At 53.4% G+C, this 22,909-nt stretch overlaps 1 protein-coding gene across 3 annotated transcripts in view; it reads left to right on the forward strand.

Moving 5' to 3' along the window:
• Positions 1-22,909, forward strand: part of SMG6 (SMG6 nonsense mediated mRNA decay factor) — a 107,538-nt gene that overhangs the window by 71,457 nt on the left and 13,172 nt on the right. For 2 of the 3 annotated variants that reach the window (XM_014254933.2, XM_014254935.2), the window contains exons 14-15: positions 18,650-18,826; positions 21,741-21,890. In XM_014254933.2, coding sequence (XP_014110408.1) covers positions 18,650-18,826; positions 21,741-21,890 — 327 coding nt within the window. The remainder of the gene's footprint in view (positions 1-18,649; positions 18,827-21,740; positions 21,891-22,909) is intronic. The other variant, XM_005525788.3, reaches the window with a different exon arrangement.

Genomic DNA, 22,909 nt, shown 5'->3' on the forward strand with positions numbered 1-22,909 from the left:
CTGGCTGTGCAGAGGTATTGCCATGGCTTTAGTGTACTTGGAATGACATATCAGAGCCCAGACCTCGTGGAATTTGCTGATTAGTCTATAAGTGTATTGAGAGGCCTCATTAAAACACCATTAATGCTGGATCCCCTCCCAATGAGCCATCTCTTATTGCTACCCAGAGAAACTCTGAGGAAATGGAAAGCCTGCTCTGGCTGGCTGAGCTGTCCCTGGGCATGAAGCGTGGCCTGAGACAATCTTTGTTCTGCTCAGGTGCTTTGGATCACATGAGAGGTCCCTGGGACTCAGGGTTGCATCTTTGCCTCACGCTTTGCCAGATGGATACGCTGCCACCTCTGCTCAGACTCTTCTTTCTGGTACTAAACTCAATCCTTGACCTGACTCTTGGCCTCTGCCCGTGGCTCAGCTTTGGAGGGACCCTCTTTCATGTTTTGTCTTTGCCCAGCTGAAATGCTTAAATCCCATCTGAGGGCGAGGGCGGCTGTGGTATCCACCAAGGCAGCTATGGGAAGGACCTCAGGAAACCCGAAAAAAGACCCAATTAATAACTCCTCATTGTTATCCTGAATAAGAAAGATCCACGTCCTGCAGAGCTTGCCAAAGAAGTGGACGGGGTGGAATGCAGGGAGTGGTCAGCCCAAATAACAGATGGGGATCTACTCTGTCTCTATGGGAGACGGAAGGTGACCTCTGTCATTGAGCTTGGAGTCTGCTCCCCACGTTTCTGCTCCCAGCTGGAGCTTGTGTTGTTTCTGTGGATGCCAAATCCGTTTGCCAGTGCTGGGCTGGGGCTGGGTGAGGTTGGAGAGCCCAGCTCCTGTGGCAGGACAGAGCTGTCACCCTCAGTGCCCTCCTGCTGTCACATCCCAAACCCAGGAGAGAGAAGACACCACCATAATCTTATTTATTGGTTGTTTTGGGTTTTTTTTTTTCCTCAAAGTCATTGAAGTCAAAGCGCTTCCCAGGCATTAATGAACATATCTCCACAACACGTTGTGACAGAAGGAAAAGCAATTTCCTTCTTAGGGATTGGCAACAGAGGTACACAGGGCTGAGGGACTGAGCTGGTCCCACAGGAAGCCTTGGCTTCAGATTGAGAACAAACCCCTGATACCCAGGATTTCAGGCCAGTGCCTCAGCCCCAGGCACCCGTGTCCCTTAGGAAGATGAGGGGGTACTAAGGGAAGGTTCATTGGGAAGCATTAAAATTCTTCCCAAACACAGACCCCACATGAGCAGCTTGACTGCTGCTGGCCTGGCTGTATCTGTGGTGGGACATGAAAAATGCTGGATATTTAATCCAGCACATAATTTAATCGCATTTTTCCCCATAACATATTTGCATATATTTCCTTAAACATAAGGTAAAAGCCATAATTTATTTAAATTAACAGAATTTGCCTTAACATTTTACATACCAGCATTTTACATAAAGCATTTTCTCTACCATATGTAACAAATATTTGTCTATATGTTTATATATTATGAATAGTGACAACTGTAGTTCTTATTTGTAGCCATTTCGTTGATTTATTTTTTTAAACTTTCCCAAAACTTCATTGTACTTGGAATAGGTAGATGCACATATAAACACAAGCTCTCAGTATGAAGACAAATGTATTTTCTGAGGAGTTACTGCCTGCCTGCTCTGTGAACAGCAGAACAGATTTACATTCTGGTTCCGTATTTATCTTAAGCATAAACGATGTGATGTTTATTACAGCAGCCATTATTAGGGAAGGAAGGAGATTTATGTCCATGCATAGAAAAAGATGGGAGTTTGCTACATCCTTCCAGAGCTGTGTCACTTCACCTGATACCTGTTCCACGCACGATTCCCAGGAAAAGTGGGCCTGGAGCAGCTCCCCAGGGTGTGTCAGGGACGTGCCTGTCACTGTGCATTTCTGGGGCTGATAGAGCCACCTCCCAGCTGTCGGTGACGTGCCACATGTCTGGTGCTGAGGTCACTTCTGAAGATCATTTTTGCTCTCTTAAGTCACCCAGATGCTTCTCGAACTTGCACCCATTGCCAGTTTTTATTATTAGCTCCCTCTAGTACCAGTAGCTTTTTTTAGTTCTAATGAGCAAAGATTTAATCAGCAGTGATCTGAGCTTTGCAGAAGCCTTGTGGATGAAATGCTCTCGTCAGTCCAGGCCGTGGGAGCTGAATTCGCTCAGCACTTGCCTGTTTCCACACTCACAACTACAACTTCTATTTAGACAGGAGTATAGTCACCAATTTCCCTGTGGCTTGAGTTAGTGACTGTCCTGATGTGGGGAAGGAGAAATCCTCCAGGTCTGCACATTTGGGGAGTATGGAATACCTGCTAAACTCGCCTTTCTCCCTGGGAAGCTCTGGAATCTCTGACCCTGTGGAGGTAGCAAAGGCCTCACCACAGCCACACTCTGCTCCACAGCATCCTTCCTTTTCCAGGATAAAATCCATCACTTTGGAGAATGGTTTATTTAAGTGAGGTTTTTTTTTATTATATGGGGATTTTTTTTGTGTAAAATGAAGCATCTTGGCGTAGTGAAGTGTGAGGACAGGAGAGAATTTGCTGGAAATTCTGAGAGACTCAGCATGCTTGTGCTAATGGGACATAATTTCCACCCTGCCATGTCTCTCCTCATACAGACTGAGGGGCATGGGCTGTTCCTCCTCGTGATGAAATCCTGGAAGCCTGGTTTACATGGAAGAGGAAGCCTTGGCAGCCTGTTACCCCTCAGAGATGCCCCATCCTGTCCTGGGCAGTGCCACCCCTCACTGCTGGCACCTCGCTCCTCCTGGAGCTTGTTCCCTCGGGCAGGATTCCCACTTCTCAGCTCTTCCCAGATTTCACCTTGGTTTCCCCCTTTTTAATAGGAATGTTTGGCCTCTTGCACTCAGGCTTGGGGAGGAGCAGCTTGTTTCTGTAGCTGGCTTGGTGCCAGATGTCATCACTTCAGGCAGTGCCACGCTGCACATCTTCAGCAGTTTGAAATGGAGAGACAGAGAAAGACAGATAAGATCAGCAGCTTTAGGTGATGGCATTGTTTCAAATAAACCATGCATGACCCAAAGCTTCCACTTCAAATGGGGAATGAAATTGCTTCATCCTTTGACAGCTTGCTCCATGAAAGAAATTTATCTTCACTTAATTGCTTTAGATCCCAAGAGGCTGTGTATAGTAATTTCTAGGAGATAATTATATCAAATTAAAAAAAATATGTGACTATCCAACTGCTGAGCATGAATGTAGTGGCCAGAGAGCAGGGAGGAAGGAGGCACCAGAGCTGAGCCTTGCTCACAGATACCTCTCCTCGTGGTCCACAGGCACTCGGAGAGCACAGGAGAGTCTGCCTGCAAGGCATTGCAAGCTTGGAGCTGGGAATTCTGCTCTCCCAGAGCACCTTCAGGAGCAGGGAAGCAAAGGGGCATGGCAGGGATGCATGTCACCCATGCCTTGTCCCTTGTGGACAGAACACCTCGCCAGGAGAGCTTGGCAGTGCCTCCATCCGGTTCGTTCTCCCGTGTGGATGTACAGTAGAGCTGAGGAGCAAGAAAGCTTGTTGATTTAAAAACATGTATATTTAGAAGCAGAGTGTAAACTTCCTGCCCAGGCTGGGATTGAATTCTTGACTATGTTTGAGTTTCCAGTTTTCATTTCCTTTGCCCTCATACTTAACATTGTGTATCTCCCAGAGTGTGCCCCAGACTAATCTCTCTCTAACCCTCCCTTGCCCCGCATTTTTCTGCCATTATTTGCACATCAGTTCCAACTCTTCCAGGAAGCAGCATATCTCCTGATTGTCACTCCATGCCACAGCTTAGCCTGGGCTCCTGCAGGTCTCCTGTGTCCCTCTGGAAGTGACCTCAGAGCTGGGCCAGCAGCAGGGACAGAACTGCTGGCAGTTGCCATCCTCAGAGAAAGATGGGCTCTTGGCACAGCGTTTAAAATCCTGAAGGGACATTCATTCCTCTTGTTAGCTCATGGGAAAGTCACTGACCAGTCCCAGCAGGGCTGAATCCATCCTCTAAGTCTTCTCTTTCTCTCCTTCCATCAGGCTTCACGCCCTCCCTGACTGCTCCTTGTAACAGCTCCTGCCCTGCCGTTGCCTTTACAGCCCATATCCTGGGGACAAAGAGAAAGTTGTTCCCCCCAGGGCTGTGACAATTTTTTGTGTGTGATCCTGCGTGGGCTTTGAAAGGGTTGACAACAATCCTGAGCCAGAACTGAGCTCCTCCCCAGCCCTGTGATGTGCAGGCTGGTTTTTGAAGTGCAGTGCTGCTTCAGCTGTTCCCAGGAAGTCTGCAGGGGAACAGTGTTTGTATTAACGAGGTAAAGTCCCCGTGTGTTTCTGGAGGGGATCTGCTCAATGGGCTCTTTGATGTCATCTCAGTTTTTGGACTTTCATCAAATAAATCTAAAAAAGAAATGTTTTGGCTTAGCCCAGAACATTTGCACCTGAGCAAGATGACCTGTGGCTGTGCTGGTGTCTAAGGGAGAAATCCATGGCCACCAGTAGAGCTGTGGCCTGGGGCAGGGAGATGGAGGCTGCTGCTCCCAAACGCTGCCTGGGTTGTCTCAAGCGGTGGGAGAGTTGTCACATGTAAAAAAGCTCCTCAAAGCAGTCCTCAAACACAGCACTGTCCCCCCATGCTGATCTAGGTGCTGCTCGTTGTTAATTTTATACCACCTTGGGTGCAGACAAAACTGGGTAGTTCAGGCCATTTGTGCCATGCTGAACAGCCTCTCCCATCTCCCTGTGGTTCTAGAGCCCTGAGAAATGTTATGTTGGGATGACTGCCCCTAAATATCCTCAGATCTCATGTGTTGTCTCCTAGTTCAGACCTCACAGTGCTGCCATGAGGTTTATGTTGAATCATGGGAGTGTTCAGTTGCAGGGGGGTTGGAACCACACGATCTTTAAGGTCACTTCCAACCCAAACCATTCTGAGATTCTTGGTCCTGGCTGCCCAAGCCCAGTTCCCTGACAGGTCACACATCCTGATCTTAAACTCTAGCTTCTTGTTAACTTTTTTATTTTTGTATGAGATGTCCTGACATCAGAATGAGTAGCAGATGTCCTTGGCACATCAGAATGGGTAGCAGCTTTCGCTTCTCTCCCTGACAGCCTCTGCAGTCCAAATAGCCCTTGTCCCTTTGTGTCCTCGTTCTGGGGATGGCAGAAACTGGCAGAAGAGCATTTAAGGAATGGAGTATCCAAGGAGCTCATCTGGCTGGAAGCTGCTGCTCACAGCAAAGTCAACGTTTTTGTTTCAGAGGCCACGAGTGAATGAGTTAATGATGATCCCAGATGGCTTCAGATTTTGCCTCTTGCCACCCCTTCCTGTTCCCCCAGGATCTCAGATGGTGGCGGGAGATGAAGTAAAATCCTAGAGTTTATTGTAAAGTTCATCCCTCTCCCTAAATCGTGCTGGAACTTGTGTGTGCTGTGTTGGCAGCTTCAAGGGGATGCTACCTGGTAATTAATTAGTTGTCAAGAGACAGCCCAGAGCTTCCAAGTCTTTATATTCTTGCTAATAGAAATTGCTCTGATTACATTTTCCCCCTTGGCTGGAGGGATGAGGAGCAGGATGGTCCACGGGCAGCTGGAGCACGCCTGCCTGGCCTTTGTTGGGACTCCTCTGAACGTGCTAGCACATGCTTCCATGAGCACAGACCCTGAGGGAGCCCACTCCTGAGCCAAGGCTTTGCCAGCCTGTTCCTCTCATGTTTCTCATCACAGACTTCCCCTGCCTTTGCAGGTGAGCCCTGCCACAATTTCCCTTCAGCTGCTCCTCAGGGTCTTCCCTTGGCATCACCGTTCCCTTCCCCTGCCCAGACAGAGATGCTTTGCATGTGCTTTTAGAGCCTTTTTTCTGGGCTAAGCTTAGAGAAACATTCAGTGTCTGCAGAGGTTCCTTTCCTGGTGGTTTCCCTCAGCCTCACTTCTGTTTCCATTTCATTTTTATCTCCATGTTTCTGCAGTTAGTTGTCAGCAGATGATTTAGGTTTTTACCTGCAGAGTGTGGTCAGGGAGCGAGAGGTGCCTGGATTTTGGGCTCAGCCAAGCAAGGCACTGGTGCTAAGCTGGGTTACCTTACCCAGTGGTTTATTAAAGAATCATTTCCAATTTTTGTGCACTAGTTCATGTTTTTCCCATCTTTTTTGGAGATTCTCTGCTAACAGCTGACAGTTTCCCTTCTCCTCCTCTCTGGGCAGTGTCTGAGTGTCTCCCAGCAGCCTGACACCTTGAGCAGGCTCAAAATTAGAATATTAGGAGCTGAACTCCATCATTCATCCTTATGCTTCTCTGGTCAGCACCACCACCTTGGGGGCAGCAGTGCACGACACCCCAGCTCTTTGGGAGGTGTCACTCCTCGCTCTGCAGCAGGTCACAGTCATTTTCCATTTCAGTGATGTGCCCAAAATCCAACCTTCCCGTGGCTCTGGGGAGCAGCTGCCTGGGCTGGGCACTCAGGAAAGAAGCAGCCCAGCCCACGGGTGCCGCAGCAGCTCCTTGAAGCCTGCCTGATCCCAGGAAGCGTCCTGGCCGGGATGCAGCGTGGCTGTGCCGGATGCTCTCACGCCTGCCGGGGCCGTGCCTTCCCTTCCCACCCCCGGGGAGCCCCGGGAGGAGCCGGGCTCTGACCCACCTGCCACGGACATATGGTCCCTTGTCTTTGTGTTTGGTTTAGTGTGGGAGGGCTCCACGCTCAACTCCTGGAGCTTTTAAGCTATTGTTAGTGCCGAGCCAGCAGCCGTGGCAATTTTACAGGCATGGCCCCATCCCTAACAAAGGCAATTAGGATGCTATTCTGTTGGAGCTTTGGGGATGAGAGGTTTCTAGTGTCTGGAAGGAGCAGTCTGGAAAGGGCATAATCTAATGCAGAAGATGAAGACAAAGGCATTTTGGAGGCAGGATGTGGGGGAAAAAAGGGGCATGAGATGCTCAGAGGGCAGAGGTGCTGCAGGATTGGGGGTGCAGGAGCCCAGCAGCTTGGGGTGCAAGGGTGGAGTGAGCAGAAGAGCAGCAGAAATGCAGCTCTGGGCAGGTACAGGGAGGTGTTTCTGCTGAGGTGGGGTGAAGGGGGAAGGGCTGGGGGGAAGGGGGGAAGGGGAAAAGTTTGGTGCCCTGTCCTTGGGCAGGAAATGGTGGTTATGGTGAGAAAAGTGTGGGGTGGAAAAAGCCCCAAGGTGCGACAAGCACTAGAGTGTGACCCTGCAGAGCAGTGAGCAAAGGAGATGGCGGTGACAGCTGGGGCAGGAGTGTCACAGGGCTGTGGAGTGATCTTGGAGGTGGCACAGGAGGGCTGGGGGAGCAGGAGAGGGTCACAAGGGCCACCAGCACCATGTGGTTTGGTGCGATTCACCCAGGGCAAGTCAGGAGGCCGTTCCCAGTCACAGGGCTCGAGTTGCATTTCTTGCTGCTGGCTCCTTCCTCGCTTGGCTTTTCCAGCATCTGATCTGAGTGTTTGTTTGCTTCCAGTGATTTCAGTTGTTTTCTATTTTAGCTCCTGACCCCGAGTGCCTGGGCTGGGGCAGGCAGGCACCGTTTGAAAGCCGCCACTTGGCGGCAATAACTGTTCGAGCCGTGGAGCAGCACCCATCTAACCCCTCTTTTCACACACTCGGAGCTTCCCAAACATTAACCTTTGGATTAAAATTTTCCATGCTTGGTCTCTCCCCAGATGTGATGTCTGAGCTTTGGTTTGGGTTCATGTTTTTCCTGTTTGCTGGATTCGTATTATGGGAGAATGAAAGAAATACTTTTCCCATTTACAAAAAAAAAAAAAAAAATTACAGTCTTCATTTATTGGGGTTTTTTTATCATTCGGGGATTCACCAAAAATGAAGTTTGAAGCCAAAAATAATTAGGTTGGCTGCAGCAGGCTGTTGTCACAGCACTCGGGGAAGTGCCAGAGCTCCAGGTGTGTGGCACCGTGGGTACCACCAGCACAGCCTGCACAGCCCACTCCAGGTACGTGCAGGCACTGCCAGCAGAGCCAGGAGAGCCTTGCTGTGAGTCAGCCTGAGTAACTCCAGATCTGGAAGAGGGCGTCTGGCTTTTTGTTTTTGAGAAAAGAGGAAAAAAAAAAGTTGTTTTTCAGGCTCCACATGCAGGCTGCCGATGCGCCGGGGTGAGTCAGGCACAGGGCTCATCACTGCACCGTTCCCAATCCCCTGCTCCCTGTGCAGCTCCTGGCAGGGCCAGGGGATGCCCTGCACTCACCCCGGGGTGGCAGAGCTGTGGCTCAGCTCCTGCCCCTGTGCAGCGTGGCTGTCACTGCCCTCCTTTGCAGGACAACCTGCCTCGTTTCATCTGATATCACCAAGTAGCTGCACCGTTCCTTGTCCTGAAGCCAAACACTCAGATCCCGCTCTTGACACCTTCTTGTCCACCTTGGACAATGCTCTGCGTTTCCCTGGGTTGATTATTTTTTATTTTTTGCTGGCTGCTGCACCCCTCCTTTGTGCTCCAAGTCTGCTCGCTGCTCATCGGGTGGGGACCTGTGCTGCTCACACCAGCACTTGTAATGTCTGGCCTGCAGCTCTGCCAGAGGCCAGAATTGGCTCTCAGTGCACGGCTGGATCGCGAGGACGGTGTTAGATGGAGGGTGGAGTGAGTGAATACCCCTCTCTTCCTACTGTGCTTTCAGGAAATGTCTCTAATGCAGCTGTAAGTGTGAATGAAGTCAAAAGGATGGATCGGTGCCCCCACTCCAGCCTACCCCACTTGTCAGGACCCATCCAGAGTCCCCACCCTATTGTTCTGCTTCAGCTCCTCCGTTTCGGGGCAGGGGCCCTGCTCTGCACTCAGCATCCCACTCCCGAGAGGAGGAGCTCTCCTGAAAACAAAGACACAGCGAATAGTTTTCCTTTCCCCACCAAGCCAAGTTCCAATTCCTCCTTCCCTTCCCTAGGTGTGTTTGCAGCTCTTGGCCCAGCTGGAAGCGAGCAACTGCAAGACTCAGGCCATTAATCATTTGCCAGAAGAGCTGAGTATTGGGTATAAGTAGCAGAGCTGTGCTCGCTGCTTCCTTAAAGCAGAGCAGGATCCTCACGGGCCAGAGCTCACGGCCAGTGCCGAAAGTTAACCTCTGGTAGGCTGAGGGAGCATGTCCTGCTTGGAGCAGCCCCTCCTGGAAGAGGACATGGGCTCTCAGGCACAAGAACGTCATCGGGAGTCCCCTATGTGGCAGCATTTCACTGTAAAGCAAAATAGAGCATTTGTCCGTTCCTGAAGTGGCTGCTGGAAATGGTGTGAGCCGCTTCCCGCCCTGCCCCGAGCTGGGAGCGTGCTGCCAGCGCGGTTCTTGTGGCAGGGGGGGAAATGCCAGTGTTGGTAATACCTCTGGGGCTGTGGTGTCGCTGCCAGCCAAGCTGTGGTAGCATTTTTCTGGTGTTATTCCATTGCCTGCTGTATCCCCACCCTCTGTTTTCAAGGGAATTCAACGCTGGCCCCGACAGAGCAGCTGGCAGTCGGAGGAGCTCCTCCCTGCACGTGGCAGCCCCGCAAGCTGCCCTTTCACCAGGGCTTTGTTAGTTCAAAGCAAAGCTGCTTCTCTTTCCACTTCCAAAACTGAGGAGAGGCAGAGTGCCCTGAGCTTCCCAGCAGCATCCAGGGCTGGTGAGGCGTGCAAGCAGCACTGGGGCAGCTCGGCACTGACGTTGCTCCGTCTGGCTTCTGGTTTGTGGAGCAGAGGTTTCTCATCCCATGGCTCTGACTCAGGTATCTGTTTCCTCTGATGTGGGCAGCCAGCACTGGAGCTTTTGCCCTGGGCACACTGTTGTTTTGTGTCCCCCAAGGGGTGGTGGGAGCTGTGGGAGAGCTCCCAGAGTGCTGCCACGGGCCGGTGCTGTGCATCCCTGAGATGGGAAAAGCAGTGTTGCAGGAGCAGCATCTCTGTGTTCTGAAGTTCCCCTAGAATTGGTGGGGTGAGCATCCAGGTGGTGTCCTAGACTAAAAAGTCTGAAGGAAATTAAATATACACACAACTTGACTCAAGGCAGTGCTTAAACTTAAACTAAACTCAGATTTTGGGCTGCTGCTGGGTGTCAGCTCAAGGACCCTCAGCTCTCTGCTCCCCATCCAGCTCCATGGAACAGCAACAGCAAATTCCTTTGGCACTGGATGCTTAGGAGGGATCTTTTATGGTATTTATTTGGCTGCATTTTCCTGGCCAAACGGCCTTGCCTGAATTCAATACCATTGTGCCACTGGCAATAACCACTCTGACCAGTTTACCTAGAGAGGGATCCCAGTTCAGCAGGTTGGGATTATCACCCGCTGAGAATTGCCGGTGTTTGAGGAAGTGAAAACCCCCGTGGGAGGCTGTGAGCAGTGGCCAGGTGGGAGCTGTGCTGCTTTAGGAGGTTTTAGTGGTTCTCATTAAAACAGTCTCCTGTAGACTCAGTTTCCTAAAAGAAGAGGAGAAAATTCCAAAAGCTTTCATCCCAGTTCAAGTATCCACCAGGGCAGGGAGCTGTGGAAGTTACGGTGGGATCTCAGATGACATGCTCTGGAAAGAAAACTTAATAGAGTGCAAGCATGAAATGCTCAGGCCAGAGCAGCTGTGCCCTTTGCAAGGGCTTGGCCAGTGCCTGCACCTCTCCCTCTTCTGTACTGGGTAAGGAAAGGCAGAGAGGGGGAAGTCAAGGGTCTGCTGGAGGAGCCCCTCCACTTTGGAATCCTTTGGCACCTCCATGAGATATTTAAATGACAGACAGACATATAGGGATCTGTAAATAGTCATTTGGTGCCAACTAAACCACAAAGAAGATACAGCATTTGTGGTCCAAGGAAGTTTAAATATTTGTGGTCAAACTTAAAATTCGACATAAAACTCTCATCTGCGATGGAAGGCGGCCAGGAACTGCATGGAGAATGTATAAGCTGTGTAAACTCACAGAAATGGCTTCCCAGCCAGCTCTGCCAGGACCAGGCAGAATATTCCAGCTCTTGCCTCTCTGCCTGAAGCAGAGGTGATGCTGGAAGGGCAAGAGGTGGATGGTGCAGGCTGGGCAGGTGGGGGCTGTCAGGGTGAGCTCTGGTTTGCACCTTTTTTATGCTGTTTTTAACTGTAGATTGCCATCCCTGCCCCCCTGTTCCTGTGTTGTCATGCTATTCCTTCCAGCACCCAACTTCCCACTGTCACAGCACTCTGTGACACTGGTGCTTTGTCCTGTGGGACAGGAATCTCTGAGTTACTCTGTGAGTGAAATCATGGGGCAGTTTCTCATTGTCTCCATGTGGAAGTCCTCGGAAAAAAGTTTGTGCTGTTGGTGAATCTTCAGGGTTTCCTCCTTGTGAGCCCCCAGCAGGGTCAGCTCCCTCCTGCCACTTCTTCAGAGACACATTCTGCATCAGGGAGGGTGCCAGATAACCACAGCACTGTCCCCACGGCATGGGCAGCCTGGACTGGGCTCCTGCCCTTTTTTTATCTCCACATATCCTACAGAAAGGGCTCTTTCTCAGGGCACTGTCGCAAGAGTGTCCTGAGATTTGCAATCGAGATGTTGGATTGAACATTCATCAGCTGCATTTCCCAAATTCCAGGAGAGACAGATCCCAGTGCTGGCACAGCAACACAGTCTCTGGTCACCAGTGTGGCCCCACAAGCAGATGTACCCAAAAAACAGCCGGGGTGGAGAAGTGTGGGGGTGGCCCTGCCGTGTCCCCAGCTCCAGCGTCCTCTGGAGTGGTGGCCTCAGAGGAAGGGCAGCGTGTGGCCGCTGAGAGCAGAGCACTCGCCTTTCCCTTACTAAGCAATCCTCCCTTCCTCCACCAAAGAGCCTGCTAACCACTTTCTTATCTGTCTGAACTCTGCAAAACAATCTCTGGCAAGGCAGGCATCCTCCGAAATGGCAGAGGAAATAAATTCTCCCAGTCCCCGAAAAGGAAAAGACTGGAGGCTCCTGCGGCAGGGAGAGCAGCCCATGCCCTGTGGAAGCTGTCAGCGGTGCCATGTTGGCTTTGCTGAGGATAAGGAGCTTGCCTTCCTCCTTCCCCAGCCTGGGACCAGGGTTAGGGGCAGGATTTCAGGGATTTGTCTTCCCTGGTTTGTGTTCCAGTAGGATTTGCAAGGAAGGAGCAGAGCGGGCTCCTTTGGACTCGGCTTTACTCTGTGGCCTGACTTTTTTTCTTTCCTTCTTTCCTTGGGAATTTTGGGGATGTGCTGGGAGCTGGGGCGCAGGAGGACACTGAGGTGGCTGTGACAGGGAGTCCCTGTGTGTGACTCACTGTTTCTCCAGGAGTCATCTGCCTCTTTTCACAGCTGTGATTTTTCAGCCCCTCGTTCACATGACAGACAATTAAAATGCGTGGTCCTGTGCTCAAGGCTTTTTCCTTGAAGAGCAGAAGTGCCCTGGATATGCCACTGCTGTGGGGATCAGCACATGCGGCCATGGTGGGTGGAAGCAAATTCTTCAGTGAAAAATTCCTACAAAAATTCCTGCAGTGTCTAACTGGAGACACCATTTTGCACTGTGGAGGAGCCCACAGCCCTTGCTGAGCTGTTGGCAGCAATGCCTGAGGACACGAGGAGAATCAGACACACACAAACCAGATGAAACATCCCTGTTACTCACTGGAAACTTCCTGCACCCCGTCATCTTCTCTGGGACTGCTCTAGTGGGGGTAAAATTAAACAAGCTGTAGAGACACCTCCTGCCTACGAGGTGTCAGATGCAGCCTGGAGCCAACTGCTCCGTACTGCAAATGCTGCTGCTCCCTGGATCTGACAATGAAGCTCTTTAGCACATTTAACAGGTGAGTAAGACATTAGGGCAAGTCTTTCCAAGCATCAGCGAAGGCCAAAAGCTTGGTTTGGAATCCAGCAGGAACTTTCCTCTCCTGGCTGTGTAGCTCCAGGGAAGCAGTTGGTCCCAGGCTGGGCTGTGTCAGCTCTCCAGGCCATCCTGGGCACAGGAGCTTTAGGTGGATCTGGAGGATGGTTTTTCATCTGGAACATCTGCTTTGGCTTTGGTGTTGACTCTTCCACAAAATTAACTAAAGGTTCCTGCAGACCCTCAGAGGTATTTTGGCTCCAAGCCCCAGAGCTGCTCACAGCTTCCCCCGTGTCACTGAGTCTCACGCTGATGTCCTGCAGCTGCCAGCAGTGACAGGTACCAGAACCTTGCAGAAATCTGTGCAGGCTACTCAGGGCTTCTTCTGGTCTCTGACCCCAGAAATTGGGTGACTCAGCTCAGATGCATCACTTTGCACCTTTGTGTCACCCATGTGTATTCTGTGCATCACTGCACTGGATGAGGCAAGCCCAGCAAACCCTGGTGATGGTGGGCAGCTGGCTCCCTTCCCGTGCTGCTTTCCAGCTTTAGAGGCCAGTCCTGGCTGAGCTGTGTGGCCTTTAAAGCTGGAAACACGGAGCTGTTTGCCAGGCCAAAGCACATCTGCTGTGATGACTCGTCTGAGACTGTGTGCCCCAGTGCAGAGGCTGGAGCTGTGCCTGTGTGAGGCTCAGGATGCTGGGAGAGAGTTTAGGATAAGACATGGCCACACTTTCTCTTTGGAGAGTGGTTCTCCAGCTGTGGCCACGGGGGAGAGCAACTGGAATGGTTCTTCTGGACTTCTCTGTCTTCCTTGGGTGTTTCTCATGCTCCTCTCTGTGATGGAGCATCTGGCATGGATGTGGCAGATCCTTTCCCCAGACATGCTCTCTGGTTGGTACAGAGGATCCAGCAGTGAGATCCATGCAAGCCAGAGGTGCCTGGGTTTGGTCCCTGCTGCAGCCACAGTTGCTCTCTGGGGTCGCACACAGCGTTGCAGGGAACCACGTCCACCGAGCCTGCTTGTGGGATTAGTTGAAATTAAAAGTTTCTCTGAGAGACCTGTGGCTGCAGGCAGCTCTCAGCTGCTGAAACCAGGGTTACACCCAGCTGTGAGTGCCCAGCTGGGACGGACACCTTGGTCCTCCCTACCCAGGTGGCCAAACCTCTCCAAGCTCTATTTGGGGCTGGGCAGAGCAAGGGGCTCCCAGAGCAGTTGGGCTGTGAGGAGTCCAGGGTTGAGCCCAGCCCAGCTTCTGTGCAAGCCTGTGAGATTAAAAACCAGAAGGGATGAGACCAAACGAGACGCTTTCCTCCGTGCTCCTCCTCCAAGCTGGCTCCCCGGGGATGGGAGGAGGCAGCCCAGGGCACAGGGAGGCATTGGGCCATAGCCTGCCTGGATGTTTTGCAGGGTCAGTGCAAACGTTTTGGCTGGGCAGTGCAGTCACTGTGTGGTTTAGATTGTTTGGGACTCACTTGGTCTCAGCATCGTTCAGCTACTTCAGCTAAGACATGTTTAAAATGATGTGGCAAAAACAGTGTTATCCCCACGCTGGATCGTGCTGGAGCTTGGCTCTGAGTCCCGGTCCTATCCCGTTCCCATCTCTGAATCTGGGATGGGATCTCTCCGTGCTATGACTCAAACTTCTCATGTCCTTTTCCCCTTCTGAATCCAGCTGTCAGGATGTGCTGGTGTCTCCCCCTCGCACACAGGAATGCAGAGCCGGCAATGGCAGCCCATCCTGCGAGCAATCATTTCTCCAGAGCTGCTGCCTCCTGTTTCCTTGTGGAGTTTCAGGTTTTGCCGAGGGAGAAGCTGCCAGGATCTCTCCACACACCTCCAGCAGCGGTGTGGCATTGCCAGAGGTCGCCATGGGCGTGGGGCAGCCCTCTCCCAGACCGTGTCCCCCCCGGGATGTGGCAGGTCCCAGCGGCTGAGCAGGGCTCCCCTGGCCAGCTGGCTGGGCTGCCAGAGGCTCTTTGGACTAGCTGAAGGAATCTGCATTCCTGCCTCCCAGTTGTTTGCTCTTTAGGACGCTGTGTAAAATTAACAAGTTGTAAAAGTTGATTGAAGGCGGCGGAGGGTGTGACAGCGATTTTGGGAGCTGCGGGAGAGCCGCGTGCGGAGCAGCGGGGCCGGCCGGGGGCAGAGGCGCAGCTCCCCCGGCTCCAGGCGCTCCTGTGACCCAAAGCGAGAGCAGGGCTGGTTTCTGGTGGTGTCACCCTGCCAGCACCAGGTGCAGGTGTCCCCTCAGGCACAGAGCTCACAGCTCTCAGAGCTCCCCATAAATCTCCTGGAGGACATGTGGTGATGTGGTGTGGGAGTCCTCAGCCCTCCACAGTGCTCGGGGAAGCTTTTCCTTTCTGCCTGTTTTATCAGTGGGGGGGAAATACAGCTGAGACCATAGAGGGGATCAGCTTTATTAGATCTGGGAACCCCTGGTTAGACTGGGGAGCCCTGCTCACCACTGGCAGGAGGTGACACTCGTGTGGCGCTGGCACTGCAGAGTGGCTTTGAAAACACAACAGCTGGTACAGTTAATGCGCAGCCCAGTGGGTCTCAACAGGCAGTTAGTGTGTGTTAATGTGTGTCCCGCTGTGTCTTACTCAATGATCAGTATGTTAATGTGTGACCCATGAATTAGCAGTTGGCTAATGAGCCTCAGCATCGTGGCCAAGCAGCCGCCAGCCCCCAGTGGGTGGCTGATGCTGGAGCTGGTGGTGAGCGTGTCTGACGGAGCAGGAGATTGGGAACGTCTCCCCTCCAGCCCCGATGAGGTCAGGCTGGCAATCAGGGCTGCTGCAGCCGGAGCCACCTCAGTCCCACGCCTGGTCCCCAGCCGCGTGTCCCCAAGAGGCACCACGGTGGCGAGGGGCTCGGCGGTGGCTCTGGGGAACTGAGCCCGGGTCATGGCCAGGGGCACCAGACCACTTCAGCAATTCTCGGTTTCGGTTTTCCTTCGCGAGCGGCTGCGTTCGTGTCAGGCCTATTTTCATACCCAGCAGTGACTCGGAGCCAGGCTTTCGGTTCCTGCTGTCACACTGCACAGAGGGGGAAGGGCTCTATTCCCCGCTGGGGCTGAGGTGTCTGCTGCCACATCACCAGGTCCATCCCCACAGTGTCATTTCATACTGCCATTCCTTGGGGAAGGTCGGGCACGGCTCCCGGTGTCCCCACCACGCTCCGCTGGCGTTGCCACGCGCACCGGCGAGCGCCTTCGCGGCCGTCCCGGTTATCCTGGCTCTGCTGCTCGCATTTCCACTCAGAAACAGGAAGTTTCTGACCAAAGCAGGTTGCTCGGCGGCACGCAAGGTCCCTCTCTGCCGATCAAGAGAGACCTGGGTGCCAGTCACGGGTCACTTCTTTCCCAGCCTGGCTGCCGGCAGCCCGGGGCTCTGCCGCGTCGTCCCCGAGCAGGGCTGCACGTGACGGGGATGTGCAGAGCATTTGCTCCTTCCCTGTTTTTCATTCATGTGGGCTGGAAAAATGTGTTCATGAGACGAGTTGCTGTGGCATTATGTCATGGGCCTTTGGTTGGGCTCTTTTCCCCCCAGCAGATGAGCTGGATTTAAGCATGTGCTCTGTTGGCTTGGCAGGAAATCTGGTGTTTCCTACTGGTTTCTTCTTCAGGGGAGGAAGGAATGATCCCACCTGCCCTTGTCCTCAGCCCCAGCCAAGGGTGAAGGGAGCTCTTCTGCATTTTGTCCAATCACTCCTGATCCAAGAGGCTCAGATTTAAGCTTTTGTGGAGCAATGGCTGCACTGCAGCTGTGTCAGCGCTCAGCCCCTCCTGAAAATGTCATGGATGTGGCTTTATCCCCCAGGAATGGGGTCAGGATGTGGCACCCATCTCTTCCCAGAACAGGCAGTTCCCGCATCCCTTTCCCCACTGCTGCTGTTCTTGGCCACATCCTGGCACCCCCTGGCACGTGGCTGCTGGTGGTGGGCACTCTGCTTGCCCAGCAGCCAGGGCACAACAGAGCTGCAGATACCCAGACTGGAAAATCCCTGGGCAGAAGTTACCCCGTGTGAGTCAGGCTGGGTCTCTGTGGCATTAGCCCGTGGAGCTGGGGGTGAAGCCAGTGGTGAGGTTTCCACCACTTCCCTCAGCTGTAGCCTGGAGCTCTCAGGAATTCTCAGGAGGAATGTTTCCCATGACAGCTATTCCAGCTTCGCTCATGTTCTCTTTCCTGTGGACTTTCCCCTGCACACAATCGTTCCTAAAGGAGAGCCAGGAGGATGGGAATGTTCCTGTGGTGACACTTGAAGGGATTGCTCCTGGCTGGATGTCACAAGCAGCAAAAGGCTGTCCTGGGAAAGAGGGTCCCCTGCAGCTCCTGGAACAGCTGAGCTGGTGTCACCTTGTCCTTTGCTCACCTCGGTCCCATAGGACACATTTTATAGGTGCAGAATCAGTGGTTATGAATCTGTTGGTTCTCAAAATAATAATTCTTGTGATTCTCTGCTCACACCACCTCCCTGCAACAGCAGCTGCCTCTGTGGGGAGGGCAGGGCTCCTCCTCGCATGCAGGTCCAGGGGGACACAGGATTTCAGGGGGACACCTTCAAACAGAGGCAACCCCAGCGGTGGGTGCACAAGGGTGCCTCCAGCAGTAGCCAGGGTGGGAGGTTGGAGGTCAGAGGAGGGTCAGGTTTTTGACACGCACAGCAGCGACACAGTGGTTAAAATTAGCCCGCAGAGAGGAAACTGGCAGTGCTGTGGAAGAGCAGAAGTTTCCTCTCACAGCAGCCTGGTGAAGTGGGGCCAGTGCCACTGCCAGCCCTGGCTCACTGAGGCACGGCCCCATCGGTCTCCACCGCACCAGGACCAGGCCTGGCATCACATGAGGTGTGTCCCTGGCTGGGAGGCAGCTGGCCCTCTCCCCAGCTTCAGAATCCCAGTCCTGGGAGCCTGCAGAAACCCTTTTGGGATGGGGCTCTCTGAGACTGCTTTGGTCTATGAGCACAGCAAACCCAGGGTGGTTTGGGGGCAGGAGGAACTCGGGCATCAACACAGACTTTGTGTCCATAGTGCGTAGCACTTTAAATCTCGTTTGCTGACTTTCTCCCTATAAATCTGCAGCTCTCTGGGGGTGACACCGGTCAGCAGGAAGCACCAGGGGAGAGCTGTGCAGGTGCAGAGCCCTCCTGCCAGGGGACAAGGCTGAGCCAAGGCCAGGCATGGCGGAGGTGGCGGCCGAGGCTGTGCCGCGCGGGACAGGGCTGGGGAGGCACCAGGCTCTAGTGCTCTGGAAACTCCATTTGAGAGCCTCATAAATTGGATAATTACCCAGGCTATTGAGTTTCCTTCAGGCCAGATCCGTCCCAGCCTCCCCAAAGGGGCTCCCCAGTTGGTCTGTGAGATGGGCCCGTGGGATGGGGTTGGGCTGGAGGTGAGGAGGGGCTCAGGTTTTCTCAAATGCCCCCACCCTCTCACTCTCACACCTGCATCCCTCCACAGCTTTTAGGGGGGAAATCCAGCAAGAAGCCAAAATGAAACAGAGGGATAGGCCACATCATTGATCTCTCATGGTTCAGGAGGATTTTCCCCTGTTTGCTGGGGCTGGGCAGGGAGGGGGCTGGCCGTGCCCTGTGAGTCCTGCAGCCCTGGAGTGCTCAGAGGAGGCAGGACAGGATCAGTGCTGAATGTCTTGACTTTGCCTCCTTTTCCCTGGGGACTACAAAGCAAGGCAAACCCCTTCCACCCATGTTGAGAAGAGGGGCACCCCTCACATCCCTGTGGTGCTGCCTGCATCCCGCTGGGCCTTCTATCCCAAACATTTCCCCCTGCTCGTTACTCATCCACTCCCCTTTGCACTGACTTTGTTTTCCTTTCCCTCTCCCCAACCCCCTCGTCCTCACCCCGTAGGTTATTGCAGCCGACTGCAAGAGGGTCACAGTTCTGAAGTATTTCCTGGAAGCCCTTTGTGGACAAGAAGAGCCTTTGCTGGCATTCAAGGGTGGAAAATATGTGTCAGTGGCACCCGTCCCAGACGCCATGGGAAAGGAAATGGGAAGCCAAGAGGGAAAACAACTGGAAGATCAGGTACCGTGCGGGAAGAGCGCGCCTCAGTGAAGGAAGAATCACCCCTGTGGGGCCCAGCCTCTGCCTGCCCTGCAGCTCCCGCTATTTATAGTTGGCCTAGCTGCGTGTGCATTTTATGGGGGGAGGCAGGGGGGGGCAAATGGTGCACAGCCCTTGTCTCCTGAGTGTGCTTCGCTCGTGCCCTTTCCTGCCAGCCCAGCCCGCCTGCCTCTATCTCACTCGCCGCTATGAGTTCCAGATGCTGCTTTGTTCATACCCAGGGTGGGGGGAGCTTTAATAACGTGCAGCACCACAGCCCCACGAGAGGAGGTGGGCGAGGGGGTGTCAGGGTTCAGCTTCAGGATCAAGTTTATAGCCGTGGAGCTCGTTGTGGCGGAGGCCTGAGCTCCAGCCTCCAGCACACGTACAGGAAGAGCTGACATTGGCGCCCCGTCCCTCCCCTGCCTCTCACATCCTGATGTGATTAAGGAATTCAACTCTTGTTTTTCTGCCCTTGCTTGTTCCTGTAGGCCTTGCTTCACTCCAGGCTCCGTGTGTGTGTTTAAGGGCCCTGCCAGCTGCTCTGCAGGTTGACTCCTTTCTTCTGTTTAATCTTGCAGTTGGAAAGGCCAGGGAAACAGGAGAGAGGAGCAGAGGCGTTGGGAACGGGAAGCTGGGTGGCCTGGTGCTGCCCAGGCTCCCTCTGGCACCCCTCCCTGTGCTGGGGCCGGGCATTCAGAGCCAGAGGATATCAGGATATCACCCTGATCAGGGACAGCACCTTGTCTCTGTCCCATGGGAACTGAAAGTCAGAAAGTTCAGAGAAGCCCAGAGCAATGCTGTACTCAGCACCCTCCTTGTCCCAGCTGAGCAGGGGACAGCAAATCCCCAGGGAAGAATTGTCTCTGTAAGGTGGGAGACCTTTATCTTTGTCCTGTTCTGGAGAAGGTGCTGGAGGTTTTCAAGCTGGCATGGGGGAATGTTTAGGTTCTTCCCACTGTGATGCCATGGTCTTGTTCTCCAGAAGGCTCCTTTTGTTGGCTCAGTCCCTCCAGTTCCTGCTGTGAACAAGCACAGTACCAGGGCAGCTCCCTCCAGCCCCGTCCCCACAGCCTCTGCTCAGCTGTGGGAATCCATGAGCAACCTCGTGCAATCTTATTGTGCAACCCTGGAGCTTCCCTCTTGGGCTCTGCTCTCAAGGGAGCTTGCAGCTCACCAGAGTGACCACCACCACCGTGGGGCAAGCAGGTCCTGACCCCCCCAGCAGATCTGCATCCGACAGAGGCTTTTCCCTGAGGCCCTGGTGTGACCCTCTCCCTCTGGCAGCATCCCCCATCCCCTGTGGTCCAGGCTGTCCCAGCAGAGGGAAGTGAGCCTGAGGGCTCCCATCTTCCTCGTTCCCATGACTAAAAGGTTACAAGGAGAGAAGAGAAGGTGGTTCTGTGGCCTGGGTGAAATGATTGAGTGCACGACTGTGCAGCCCTGGGGTTGTTCTAAATTAAGACCACAAATCCCTTCTGTTGACACGTGTCATGGCAGCCTGCACAGGGCAGGGAGTGTAGCCCTGCTCTTACCCCTCTGTGGGGATCTGCCTCCTGCAGCCCTCCAGGGGCTCAGAGCAGGATTTTCTGGCCGGGTGCCATCTGGGAACTCAGCCCCATCACAACCCTTGGATTTTGTGCAGAGAAGGGAGGATGTGTGATGGCATGGCTTGGGAAGGCCACCCATGACCAGTGGGGAGCAAGGTTGGCTGCATGAGATGAGCTGGGCTCCTGGGCAGCACATATGGGGCACTTGAGGAACAGGGACTTGTGGGCTCCCCTCTGGGTGTGGAATGACTGAGGAGAGCAGCGAAACTTGGGCAGAACATGGTTGTTCTGTCCAATTAGACATCAGCCACCACCTCCCACCCTCCTGCATCCCAGAGATTTGAGCACATGGGGAAAGGCCAGTGTGGCCTCCACCTAAGGTAGGAACAGCATGGCTCCTTCTGGGGTCTCCAGTTCAGGCAGTGCAGGCATACTGGGAATGGTCTGCAGAACTGGTGGGGAACCTCAGGGAAGCGTCTCTAGGAGAGGAAGAAAATGCAGTATGGTCCAGATATGCTGGTGTGGGCAGGAGGCTGGAGAACCAGGAAGCCTTTAGTTCAGCAAAGACAAGGTTCCTGGACAGCAGAGGCATGGCAAAGGCTGGCTAGAAGGTGGAAGTGTTAACAGAGGAAGTCATTAGCTGTTGAAATGGGTGGCCCTGAGATGCTCCATCACATGGAGCTTTAAAATCAAGATTTTGAATGTCTCCTCCTGAAACATCTGTTCCAGACCGGATGGGATTTTTGGGGTGGGTGCAGGGATCTCTCTGGCCTACTCAGAGATCAAAATGGAGAAGGGCACCTGAGTTTGTGGATCTGAGGTTCCTGTCAGGATGAGCAGCCCATGTGCCCTGTGGGATGAGGCAGCAGTGTTAGAGCAGCCTTGTACTGCCCTGGTGCAAGGAGGTGGGAGGAAGCGGCCTGAGCAGAGATGTGCAGCCTGAACAGCCAGGCAAAGCAGAAAGACAGGGAAGTACCATGATTTCACAGAACTGGAGGCTATAAAACATCAGTGACTCACCCAAGGCTGTGGGAAGAGTTTTCCAAGGTGAGGAAGAGGGTGTGATTTTAGAACAGAGCATAAAGCTGGGCTGCCCCTGCCCAGCCTGGTCACTGCCTTTCCTGCCCATTCCCTCCTGTCTCACCTTGTCATTTCCTGAATGTTTACTATTTATTTGGCTTCTTTTGGATGTTTAGAAATAGTCACCCATCAGCAAGGGGTGATGGACTGCCTGACAGGGATTTGTCTGCTGGAAAAGGAAGAGCAGAACGAGAATTATCCCTGCCACCAGCACCCCGTACAGTGACTGCCCTCTTGTTTTTCTCTCTTTCTGCATTTCCTGGAAGAAGGAGGATGATGTGAGGATTGAGGCCTTTGAAGATGACTCTGAGACTGAAGGCAGCGGAGGAGAGATGGACATCAAGGAGCTCAGAGCCAAAAAGCAAGCTCTGGCCAGGAAAGTCGCTGAGCAGCAGCGCCGTCAAGACAAGATTCAGGTAGGATGGGCTGATCCCATCTTGCTGTGCCGGTGGTGCACAGCTGTTTTCCTGCCTTGCTTCAATGGGATCTCCCATGGCACATTAACCTTCCTGGGTGTAATGCCATGTGCTGCCCCTGTGAAACCTGACAGCAAACAGCTTTGGCCCTTTGGAAGGTTCAAATCTGTGTTGCTGTCCCCACCCTGGGTAAGATCTGCCCTCCTAGGCCTTGAAATGAAGGTTTTGGGGACCCTCCCTGTGGAGCTGCCAGCACGCCCAGGAGTGGCAGGGCAATGCTGGCTGTAGTGCTGTGTGTGCCAGGCAGTGAGCTGTGCCCCCAGCCACGGCAGAGGCTCTGTGACAGTGAGATTTGGTGAGAAATCAGCCTTCCTGTGCAACGGGGCACAGGCAGACAAGGGAGAGGGTGGGACGTGAACGGCAGAGTTCATGCAGGAGCCAGCGGCGGAAAAATAGTCTGCGAAAGGCTGCTGCAGCCAGCACGTTGCCATCGTTATGGGGACAAACAGACAGGCTGCAGGTGATCCTGGCCTGGCCCTGGCCTGATGAGAGCGTGTTTCCCAGTGGGAGCTGGTGAAGTAAACTGGTTGGACTGGGAGCAAACGCCTGGCGATGCACCCTGTTGCTTTAAGAGCAATCTCACAGGCATGGATGGCTGTTGGCTGCCTCCTCGCTCGCAGCCCCTCTTCCTCCAGCCTTGCGGCCCAGATGAGGATTTCTCAGCAGAGGAAAAATTCTCCCTGGCTCCCCTCCCCCTCACCTCCGCCCTCTCTAATGCCCAGGGCCCTTCACTTCCATAATTCTTCATTTTCCAGCCTTGAACGTAAGCCAGACACATCTGTCTGGCCATATGCGTGAACTCTGCAGTGTGTGCCGAGGTGGTTGTAAAACAGGGCTGCTGAAGGCCCTACTGGGAGAGCCTGCACATGTGTACCCTCGGGCTACTGGCGCCGGGCCCAGAACCACTGCGCTTCGCTTTTCCAAACCCACCCCAACCTTTTCAGATTTCGCCTTTTAAT

This window comes from Pseudopodoces humilis, chromosome 23 (assembly GCF_049639895.1).
Source record: "Pseudopodoces humilis isolate 2021_Gansu_Grassland_sample_001 chromosome 23, ASM4963989v1, whole genome shotgun sequence".
Taxonomy (NCBI): Eukaryota; Metazoa; Chordata; class Aves; order Passeriformes; family Paridae; genus Pseudopodoces; species Pseudopodoces humilis.